The 10,842-nt window shown below is 47.3% G+C and overlaps 1 protein-coding gene across 1 annotated transcript; it reads left to right on the top strand.

Annotated features, from left to right (window-relative positions):
- Nucleotides 1-413: 413 nt before the first annotated feature.
- Nucleotides 414-1,897, top strand: LOC142777328 (uncharacterized). The gene is made up of 3 exons (XM_075881631.1): nt 414-682; nt 1,013-1,184; nt 1,324-1,897. Exons 1-3 carry the CDS (start codon nt 529-531, stop codon nt 1,643-1,645), a joined length of 648 nt encoding a protein of 215 aa, XP_075737746.1. The 5' UTR covers nt 414-528; the 3' UTR covers nt 1,646-1,897.
- Nucleotides 1,898-10,842: the final 8,945 nt, after the last annotated feature.

Below are 10,842 nucleotides of genomic sequence, written 5' to 3'. Positions count from 1 at the left end.
TTATGGAGCCTTGACATTCAGTGTCGTGTCAATGATATCCCCCAACTCACACATGTACAAATCGGTTCGGCAAGGAGAGCGTCCTGTGACCATAAAGCCTGTTTCACATGCGAGTGATTTTGCTTCAAGAGCGGAGCGGCAGCCGCCGCGCAAGGCTAATAAGCCTGTTTCACATGCGCGCGATTTTGGTCCAAGAGCGGAGCGACAGCCGCCGCGCAAGGCTAAAACAGGTTTTTACCGCGGCAACTAGACGCCCTTGTGAAATTCGCCCGAGTTGGAAAAATTCGCTTGCGGCACAAGCGGCAGAGCGACCAGTGACGTCGTTTGACACGCGATGACGGGGGTGGAGTCGAGAAGTTGACGCGCGCGCTGCGAGGAACTGGTTCCACAGAACTCGCTCGCGCTCGTGTCTTTCGTGTCCTTCTTGTCTCTGTGTCGTCGTTTTGTTCTCGCGCTATAACTATCATCCACAGAACAACTCGCTCCGACTGAGTAGCAGACGATATCCGTCCTCTCCCCGGCTCACAAATGTCTCGCGCTACTTTCAATGAGTTGTTGATTGCTGAAGTTGCTAAACGACCTATTCTTTGGGACGTAAAGAGTAAACATTTCCGGAATAAGCAGAAGAAGATGATCCTCTGGGAAGAAGTTGCCGAGATTGTTAAAGAATTCGATGAATCTGGTAAGTAAACAATGTCTTTTTGCGTGTATACGACCATGTGTGCGTGTGTGCATAACTGAAGAACCAAGCATGGAGCTATGGGGTGGCACTAAAGTCCATCAATTCATCCTTTTGAATGCTCACACACGTTCCCATTTGCTTTTATAAAATTTAGGAACGAGATGCGTCACGTGTCACATGGGATTATTTCTCTACCGTACGTGAACATTTTCTTTTCGTACACGTTGTTCATGTAAAGACTTATTTTTTTAACTTATAGTTTCAAAATAGATGTGCCAGGCATATATTATTCTAAAAGATTTGCTCTAATGTGAATTTTTTCTTATTCAGTGACAGCAGACGAACTTCAAGCACGTTGGAAGAACCTCAAGGACACATTCAGGAAGAAAATAAAAGAAGAGAAAAAAATCAAAAAGAGCGGTGCTGCAGCTCCATCGAAGACAGCATATTGGCCGCACACTGAACAGATGACTTTCCTCAGAGACGTATTGGAACCTAAGCGGTACGTGATGTGATCGTAAATATCAGGTGGCAATAATTAGCATGAGTTTTAAATAGCCAATGTAACATAGTACTCGTATGCTTGCTGTCGTCTTTGTAATGTAATGTCATTTATTTACTGAATTATACATTGCTTTCAGGAGCATCAGTAACATGGATGCCAGCGAGGAAACAGCGGTTCCAACATCCTTGCCTGTGGAGCCACTCGACCTCCCATCGCAAGCTTTCCGGAATGGTTCAGATGTTGATAACTGCCCCGCCACAAGAAATCCGTTTGAACTTATATTCCAAGAACCTAGCGTACCAGAACGGGTTACAACACCACCTAATCCGCCTCCCTGCAATCCACCGCCTTCCAATCAACCACTTTCCAATCCATTACAGGGTGCCAGCTGCCCAAGAGAAAGTGAGGAAGTTTCATCGACGCCACAACAAAGGTCAAAGCGGCAGCGAAAAAGATAATTGTAAACTGTAGACGACGATTTGAACGCAGTGCGCAACGTCATTGCGGCTCACAAGGCGATGGGCGCTAACGGGTTATTTCTTTTGTCTTTGAAACCATACCTGCAAAGCACGCCACAAGAAATGCTCACAGATTTGAAGATGGATCTACTCCATATTTGCTCCACCTATAGCGAGGGGCGCCGTCCTCTTTCACTGCGTTCATACGATTGGTGAGTGCAGATTGAAAATAAAATAGAAACAGGCAGTGAACTTCATGCGTCAGTATCTGTATTTATTGAATGGCCAATTCAAGCACATTGGTGTTCAAACTCGCGTCCCCTACTGCGCTGCACAGCGCTCAAGCTGGCAGGCTGTCGACAATTCCTGCGGCACTGGCCAGTTTCTAGTGCCGGAATGCGTGGCTGGCCAGCAAACATACGTTGGGTAGCGAGCACAATGTACAATGCACAGATTACGAAGAACAGTCGTTGATTTCAGGCACCAGTACAGCAACACATGCCTAGGAGCATGCATTTAGGTTACACGGCCGAAGGCTACCAATTGAATGTTAAATCGCTGAAAGCAAAAGCAACGAATCGGAGAAACATGGGAAGTGCTGCGGAAAACACGCTCGCAGTTCCTAAACATTCGCCTACCCGGAACAGCTGTATAATAAACCCATACAAGCAAACTCTTTCTTTTTTTTTGCTTCTCCATGGTCGGTTATATGAGCGCGAATCATACCTGAAAAAGACAGGACAAAACAAAAAGCAACTGCAAACGTTGCTTATTTGTTGTAAGATTCGTGTTACAAATAGTTCAATCAGTGTACAGACGCGTAAAGTCGAGCGTATTGATGATGAACCTCATAGCACGGGGCGCCAAAGGAAGGACACTTGGAGGAGAGCGGGGCTTTCAGATACCACTGAAAACAGTGGTCTACCGGCGGATTCCGCGGACAACACTGCCCGCTAGAGCGGCGGGCGTCGCGGAAGAGCAGCGGTAGCAGCGGCGCATGTGAAACGAACGCGCGTCCTCGCGTCCTCCCGCCGCTAATCGCTGCGACCGCCGCCGCTCGTTTGCTCGCATGTGAAACAGGCTTTAAACAGGTTTTTACCGCGGCGACTGGACGCCCTTGTGAAATTCGCCCGAGTTGGAAAAGTTCGCTAGCGGCACAAGCGGCAGAGCGACCACTGACGTCGTTTGACACATGATGACGGGGGTGGAGTCGAGAAGTTGACGCGTGCGCTGCGAGGAACTGGTTCCACAGAACAACTCGCTTTGACTGAGTAGCAGACGACATCCGTCCTCTCCCCGGCTCACAAATGTTTCGCACTGCTTTCAACAAGTCGCTCATAGAAGTGTTGAAATCGTCTCTTTTTTGGGACGTCAAGATGGAGAATTTCCGCAAGAACCATAAGAAGAGCATTTTTTGGGAAGAAATTGCCGAAGTCGCATACTTCCATAAAGTAAACGTCGCGGCTTTAAATGGCCATGTTCACTGGTGAAGTCGAAGTGCAGCTGTTTTCCTTTCGTTGCCCTCGACGATGCTTTCGACGTAGTGACAATCGCATGCGGTGCCTTTCTTTATTTCAATAACATTATTACTACTTTCTTTTTTTTGTTTTTGCGTTTTCATCGAAAGTTATTCTCACGTAGGGGAGCCGCATGGAACGCCGTACTTCTATGTCGCAGCAATTGTTGCTGGTTTTACAAATGATGACATTTGGTGTCGTGGTGCAAAGATGAAAGGCTTCACACGAACGAGAGAGCAAGGACGGCTTCTACGGTAGTGGACATGAGAAGTAGCATTCCACACAGGTCACTGAAAAGGAATTTTGTGATGTGGCTGAACAAAGAAGGGGCGCGAAGCTTCCTGTCATGGTTCGGGGAAATAAGGCACTCATCAAAGGCCTTCATTTTTGTTCTCGCTTTCAACAACACTACGATTTCTCACTAATACACTGGCTGACTTGTCCGCGTCCTCTGCGATGCTTTTCTCGCAATGAGCGATTGCACCGCAAAGCGCTCAAATTTGCAGGCTGTCGACAGGTCCTGCCACACTGACCAGCTGCTCTCCGTGACATTCAGTGCAGGAATGGGCGGCTGGCTAGGCGAAAATAGATGTTCGGTCGCGAGCACAACATACACTGCGTAGATAACGAAGAACAGCTGTTGGTTTCAGGCACCAGGGCAGCAACACATGCCTAGAAACATGCATCTAAATTACATGGTCGAATGCTACCAATTGAATGTCACAATGTCCCGACGGCAAAGGTGTGTTGTGTGATATGATGTGATACTTCGGCTTTCCTGCTCACCACCGCAGCATCTATGGACGCAAATGCAAACTAAAGCAAGAATTGCTGCGCAGTCCCTTACCTGCGCCGTGCACAAGTGTATATACCACAGTCAAAGAACCGGGACAACGAGCGGATCACGTATATTATGCTACTTGCCGTTGATTAAACTCTTCATCCTGGAGTGCTTTACAGAATTCTTGAAAAATCTAAGAGGCTTACTCTTTAGGGTGGAAGCATACGAATTTGAGCGCCAGAAGAGATGTAGACCATTCAGAAAACCCCAATGAAGGATGTGCTTGCATGAGCCAAATGGTGACCACAAACTCTGCCGAAACTTACTACTTAGAGTTTTTATAAAAACTCTTATTTTGGCTCGTGCAAACAGCCACAAAAATTTAGGTATAAATTTTGCGAGTTGTGTATACTGAGCTGACAGAAACCTCGTTCAGTGTCCCAATGTTAAATCGCTCAAAGCCAAAGCAATGAATCGGAGAAGCATGGGAAGTGCTGCGCAAAACGCGCTCGCAGTTCTTAAGCATTCACCTAGCTGGAACAGCTGTAAATAAAACCGCACAAGCAAACTCTTTTTTTTTTGTTTCTCCGTGGTCAGTTATATCAGTTATATGAGCGTGCAACAAGAATCATACGTGAAAAAGCCAGGACAAAACAAAAAGCAACTGCAAACGTTGCTCATTTGTTGTAAGATACATGTTAAAACTAGTTCAATCAGTGTACAGACGCGTAAAAGTCGAGCGGCTATTGATGATGAACCTCGTAGCACAGGGGCGCCAAATGAAGCACACTTGGAGGAGAGCACGGCTTTCAGATACTACTGAAAACAGCGGTTGACCGGCGCCTTCCGCGGACAACACTGCCCGCTAGAGCGGCGGACGTCGCGCAACAGCAGCGGTAGCAGCGGCGCATGTGAAACGAACGCGCGTCCGCGCGTCCTCCCGCCGCTCATCGCTGCGAACGCCGCCACTCGTTCGCTCGCATGTGAAACAGGCTTAACTGTCACTCCTTCGTACAGCGTCGCTGTCCACCCAACTTTCATGCCAAGCCCGGCGACCTGAGTGTAGCACCGCGGCGGCGTAATGTTCCACCCACTTGGATGCACAGGACGTGGCGCGTATAGGCGTTTTCACCGCACGGACGCAAGAGCTAGCGAGTTTTACGAAACGCGCCTTCGCTTGCCAAGCTCACGGTCACACCGACTGCGATACTCGCGTCGCGGTGTATACACCCCAGCTGTTTCAAACAAAATGTGCAACACACAAACTCCATAATCATCTGAAGGCCATGAGGATATTTTGAAAAAAAAAACAGAGGAATAAACGCGCGTTTAAGCTTCCAGCAGCTCATAGTTATCAGGCGCTTAAACATACCGAGCCGAAGGCCGTGGTAGTTAGCAGCGCCAGGTTGCCCTTGGCAAGCCCTGCTCGAGGGAACCGCGCGCGCAAGAAGGCGTGTTTCCTGCCAAGCCGCGGCGCGCTGCAGAGGTGGTCCATCGAGCAGCATTTGCCGGCTGCGCTCGCTCGACCCGCCACTCGAGGCGAGGAGGTGCGACGCCGTCCGTGGCTTTCTACGTTGCACAGAATACGCGACTTCAGTGAGAAACGCCGATGTTGCCTATGCTCACTCTACGTAGTACCGCGCGCACGCGGGCGTACAGACCCCTTGCTTTTTTTTTTTTTTTCTTTCAACTGCCTCTTCCCTGCTGTTGGATTATGTGCGGGTGAAAGTTAGTTTCGGAATAACCATCAGAGGTTGCCTAGGAGGTCCTCATAAAGACATAAGGGAAAAATCAAGTGGACGTCACGACCTGAGCTTTGTAGGTTGCCTCCACCGAGGCCATCTATAAGTATCAGTAGACTCTTATAATTCAAGGAAATTGCTTTCTCCTCCGACGCCAGAGAGTCAGTGGAGGCTAAAGAAATGATTAGAAGTGGTCGAACAGGCAATGTATCGGAGAGGCATGGTGGGGGCGTGGAATAAACCCGCCCCATCGTTTCCTTGAGACACTCCCTTAATTCATGACCAAAACTTTTGTTCTTGCAACGGGAGTTTCCCTTCAGAAGCGCCGGAAAATAAGGGCACGTATATACGAACACGTCACCGATGACTGCTACGTGACACATCGACACAAATAAGAAATTAGAAATGACTGCCACTTCTTTTCTACTCTGCCCAAATTCCTTTCCACCAGGTGACACTCATCAGGAAAACAAGTAAAGTAGAAGTGAATTGAACAATTGAAACTTCGGGAAGTGTGTGAGATCCGGACGATCACCCCGCAGTGGGATGCAATCTTCTTGATATAAATGCACATGATAATTGTCATTCAATGTCTTGCATGGGGAACATAAAAAAGGGAAAAAATAGAGGGAGGAAGAGACATTTCGTTTTCGACGTACTGCACGCACATGATACGACACGCGTGTTCCAGTTGTGACATATTTAGCTTGTGCGAAGATGATTGTGATTCGTTAATTGCTTCTGTAATTCAAATTTGTGCTTTTGTGATGACTGGTGAAAACATTTTTCCTATTTTCGTTCTCTTTTCTCGGAGAAGTGTTGCAGAGTAGATAGAAAACGAGTTGCATCTATCGCCTCCCTTGCCTTTATCGCCTATTTTCTTAAAACCAAACACGCGTGACATGCACTTCTAACGGGCGTTTTTTCGCCCTTGGAGTGGCAAAAATTTTTCAGGAGCTCTAAGAAGCTCGTTTAGTAAATCGATACAGAAGGTAAACACCAACACTATCAGGCCAAGAACTCCTGGCTAGACTACATAACCAACATCATTTTCATATACGGGGAAAGGGCACAGTGTCATGAAGACTGCGACGCGCCATTCGAGTTAAACCTCAACCAATAAAAATGGACGGAGAAGACCATAACGGACGCCGTGAAGCTAAGACGGAAGTGTCAGAACGTCAACGTGGCAACAATCATTGAGTCTTTTACGTAGATGTCACTGGGCCAAACCACGGTGTATGGTGTTTTGCAGTACTCGTACGTCAAGAAGCACAGGTAGGTGTTCTCACTTTTCGTACACCTGATACATCACAACCTGAAAAGGCGGCCATCGCCATGGCTGCCTAGAGCTCGAATAAAAATACTATTGTGGATCCGCGCGGGGCGCTTCGTAGTTACACGACTGATTTGCTCACCATACTGGCCAAAAAATTACTGCGAAACTGCGGCAGGGATGTAGATACGACACCCCGCTGTATCTTAAGGACTCCGGGTCATTAAGGCGTTGAAGAGAATAAAGTTGCGGATGAGGCAGCCCAGACACTCTCTTACAGGGCGCCCCTTTCAACACCTGAAGACCTGTAACCACAAGGCAGTATTCTGTTAATGTCAAAACACATCACAACGTATTATAAGGATAGTCTTCGCAAGTGCCCAGCTCCAGTAGAGGGACTACGTAAAGCGAAAGAACGAGTGCTGCTTCGCTTGTACACAAACACAACGCTGTGCCCGGTAATAATCGATCACTCGCAGGGGCAAGTATTATGGTGAGGTGTCTGACACTTACCACATAGAGTGCGCCTGCAAGAAAAAAATCAGCTTTCATTACCTACTCAAACCCTACCAGAAAGAATTGGGAGGTGGCCCTGCTGAATTTTCAGGCCTTCAGGCCCGAAAGGCCTCGGTCAAGAGCTCCGGACTTGCGGCTTTTACCGATGGGGTCCCGGACTAGGTACGTAGGGATCCTGCGCGAGTCGACCTCTCATGTTTAGTAAATGTTTTTCCCCAACTCGACCCGTTATATCATCAAAGTGCGCCAACCGCCTCCTTGTTTACGTTGCTCCACTCTCTCTTGCATCCCGGCACTGCCGCGCGCTGCGTGCTCCTTCATATTATCTCTGACGTCCTTCTTCACCAGCGGTCGCTGCTTTTCAACTCCTGATTAATCTAGCTGACTTCAGTGGAGAGGTTTATTCGTTCACGCGTGAAAGCGGCCTTCGGTCTCGACAGTTCGATGCTGCACCACCTGCTTCCGGTTTATTCTTTAAACTTTTAAAAGGGTACTGACACCTTTTATTTGGAAACGAGTTTACTCTGTCATACGAATCTCCTGTATACGGACAATCTGAAAACCAGAGTTTGGATTCCAGAATAGGGCACGTGCACGCGAATAAAACATAGACGCTTATCAGAGGGTAAAACAATCGTTTCAATTCAACTTGCCCTATTTGTAACAATATTTTGCCATGTGAGTGTCTTGCGTCAGTAAATGGGGAGACATTAGGTGCAAATTCTATCGATTACAGTGTGATCCGACGCGGAGAGAAGCGTGGGTAGAGTTCACGCATCGCGGCCGAGGCGGCCGAAGGTTGGACGCCAACCAAGCAGAGTTTACTTTTTTTCGCGGACCTTCACTCCGGACGCGTACACGCACAACATGTAGTTGCTGACGGACTTAGGATTGTCGACGAAGAACCAGTGCCTTAAAGGTCTCGCCATTCCAGCTTTTTGCTTCCCTGCCGATAAGTTGCCACACGTGAGGCGCGCAGCAGATGATCGAAGGAGCGACGCGCGGACGAGGATACGTCATGAAAACTTGCGCTAGCGCGCGTTACAGCTTATTGGCACTTCTCATACCATGTCGTAATATCAGGATAAAGTAGGAACCGAAAGTAGCTTTTAAAAGCATGCTGTAATTATTATTCCAGTGCGCACTCACGCTTACTGGTACGTTTCCTAGGCTCTCGGGAGCTTGGCTTGTCATTTGACGCAAAAAAAAAACGATAAGCGAAAACTTTCTTGTCCATTCCCCTTTAGAGCTGAGCTTTCCTTGCTTCGTCTTTCCACTCTCCGGGATCTGGTGTGGTTCAGCCGCGTGCGCTGCACACTGTAAACGAAAATATACCCAGCTAGGAGGAATCGGGGAAGGATGTGTCTGCTCTGCTCCGGTGGCCTCACTCAAACCGGATTGTACCGGAGCAAATACATTCGGTTTCCACTGTTTTTCTCCGGTGGGTGCCAGACGAAGAAAACCAGAGGAAAATGGGGCCAATCCCTTCTATATGCGCCCTTGGTTGTACCGGAAGAGCTGCGACACATCGCGTTTGCTCCAGTGGATGCTCCGCAATTGTTCCGGCTCATCGCTCAGCAGCATTCATTGGCTGTTCGAGGAGTGACGTATAGGCAGCCTCGCCGTCGGGAGGCCGTTCCCCACAAACCAACAGCGTTCGGAGCGTTTGGCCGCGTTGGAAAAAAGTAAATCGTTCTGAACACCTTCTTGATATCAGAAGCGACAAGCAGCCACGAAGATTATCAATGACAGAAGGAAGTTGTTCGAACGGTGATCGTGTGATGGTTCCCGGCAGCGAACGACACATTACGATTTCCCTAGTTTTGAGGGACCTGGCGGTTGCTGGTGCGTTATTCTTGTCAGGTAGTGCTAAGATTGGATAATGTTGGGTTTATAAACCAAACATGTTCTCAATATTAGGCTAATTTCTCAAGACGTCAACGAAAAATAAGCGGAATTCCAATAATGCGTTGTTTGGACTACGTGTTTTCTTTCTTAACATACCTTCGGTAAAGGAAAATGAAGAGGTGAGTGATTTAGTACAGATTAATTATGGCGTAAATGTAGCGCAAAAAAAGTGAAGAGCACAAGCACTTGTGGTTGTTCACTTTCTTGTACTCATCCGTTTTTGCGCGGAGTCTACGCCATAATAACTTCGGTAAAATGAATCAAGCCACTGTTATACTGGGAACACTAAATTGTTAATTGATATATGGGGTTTAACATCCCAAAACCACCATATGACTATGAGAGACGCCGTAGGCGAAGGGCTCCGGAAATTTGGACCTCATGGGGTTCTCTAACGTGCACCCAAATCTGAGCCCACTGGCCTACAACATTTCCGCCTCCATCGGAAACGCAGCCGCCGCAGCCGGGATTGGAACCCGCAACCTGCGGGTCAGCAGCCGAGTACTTTAGCCACTAGACCACCACGGCGGAACAGGGGGAACACTAAATAGATATGCAACAATAGAAAATACCATAGCTTTAGATTGATTCTATATAACGTAAATATTTGTTATAGGTAAAGCTAACTGGTTGAAAGATAATTTTTGGTCTTGTCAGTACACATAAACTGTAACAGTTTTGCGCTTTTCATATGAATAAATGCGGCGTCGAGGTCTACCATTGCGTAAAAGTAATTTTGATAGAATATGTAAGCTGAACTAATAAAACTTGAATAACTAAAATCAAGGTTAATTCTTTACAAATATTGATGTAATTGTGGTAGGGTAATATGCTTAGTAGAGACTTTTAGAACACATACACGCACTCATACCTGTTAAAAAATTAGTTTGGTTGGATGAGTGGTATCTGAGATATTATTCTAGAAGTATACTGGACTCTTCGTGAGACGTGTTGTTTTCAGAAAAATAAAGAGAGGAGAGATACTGACGGTACTAGAGATGAGGAATGCAAAAAAGAAAGAAAGAAGAGGAGTTGCTTGGCGGAACAAATCGTGGGGCGCTCGACGTTTCTATGAAAAGGAGAGGGGGTATCAAAGTTAACATTTATGACAGCCTGCCTCAACATTCTAAAAAGGAGGGGACAGTGTAGTGAAAGAAACAGAGAAAAGAGAAGGCACCAATTCAAAAAATTAGCCATATTTTTTGTGCTGGTGATGGGAGAGATTACCATCCTTGCTGCTGCATTTTTTTCTCTTTTCAGTCGTGCTGCCATGGCTGTGACTGCAGTTTTTTTTTTTTTTGGGGGGGGGGAGGGGATGGGGCGGAATACGGGAGCGGTAATTGTTCTGGAACGTAGTTTTGACCTGGACAATGCAACGACGCTGGCCTGTGAGCAGAAGAGGAGAAAAGAAAATTTATTCAACGAGGAGGCACTGGCACGTCGTGACGCTTCCACGT

This window comes from Rhipicephalus microplus, chromosome X (assembly GCF_043290135.1).
Source record: "Rhipicephalus microplus isolate Deutch F79 chromosome X, USDA_Rmic, whole genome shotgun sequence".
In the NCBI taxonomy this organism is placed as follows: Eukaryota; Metazoa; Arthropoda; class Arachnida; order Ixodida; family Ixodidae; genus Rhipicephalus; species Rhipicephalus microplus.
The sequence above is the reverse complement of the archived record's forward strand: the minus strand, read 5'-3'. Positions and strand labels throughout refer to the sequence as shown.

Excerpts from the sequence above, each read along its gene's own strand:
- LOC142777328 (XM_075881631.1), top strand. The coding sequence starts at position 529 with ATGTCTCGCGCTACTTTCAATGAGTTGTTGATTGCTGAAGTTGCTAAA. Across the intron at positions 683-1,012 it reads TAAAGAATTCGATGAATCTG|TGACAGCAGACGAACTTCAA; the intron begins GTAAGTAAACAA and ends TTTCTTATTCAG. Across the intron at positions 1,185-1,323 it reads GACGTATTGGAACCTAAGCG|GAGCATCAGTAACATGGATG; the intron begins GTACGTGATGTG and ends CATTGCTTTCAG.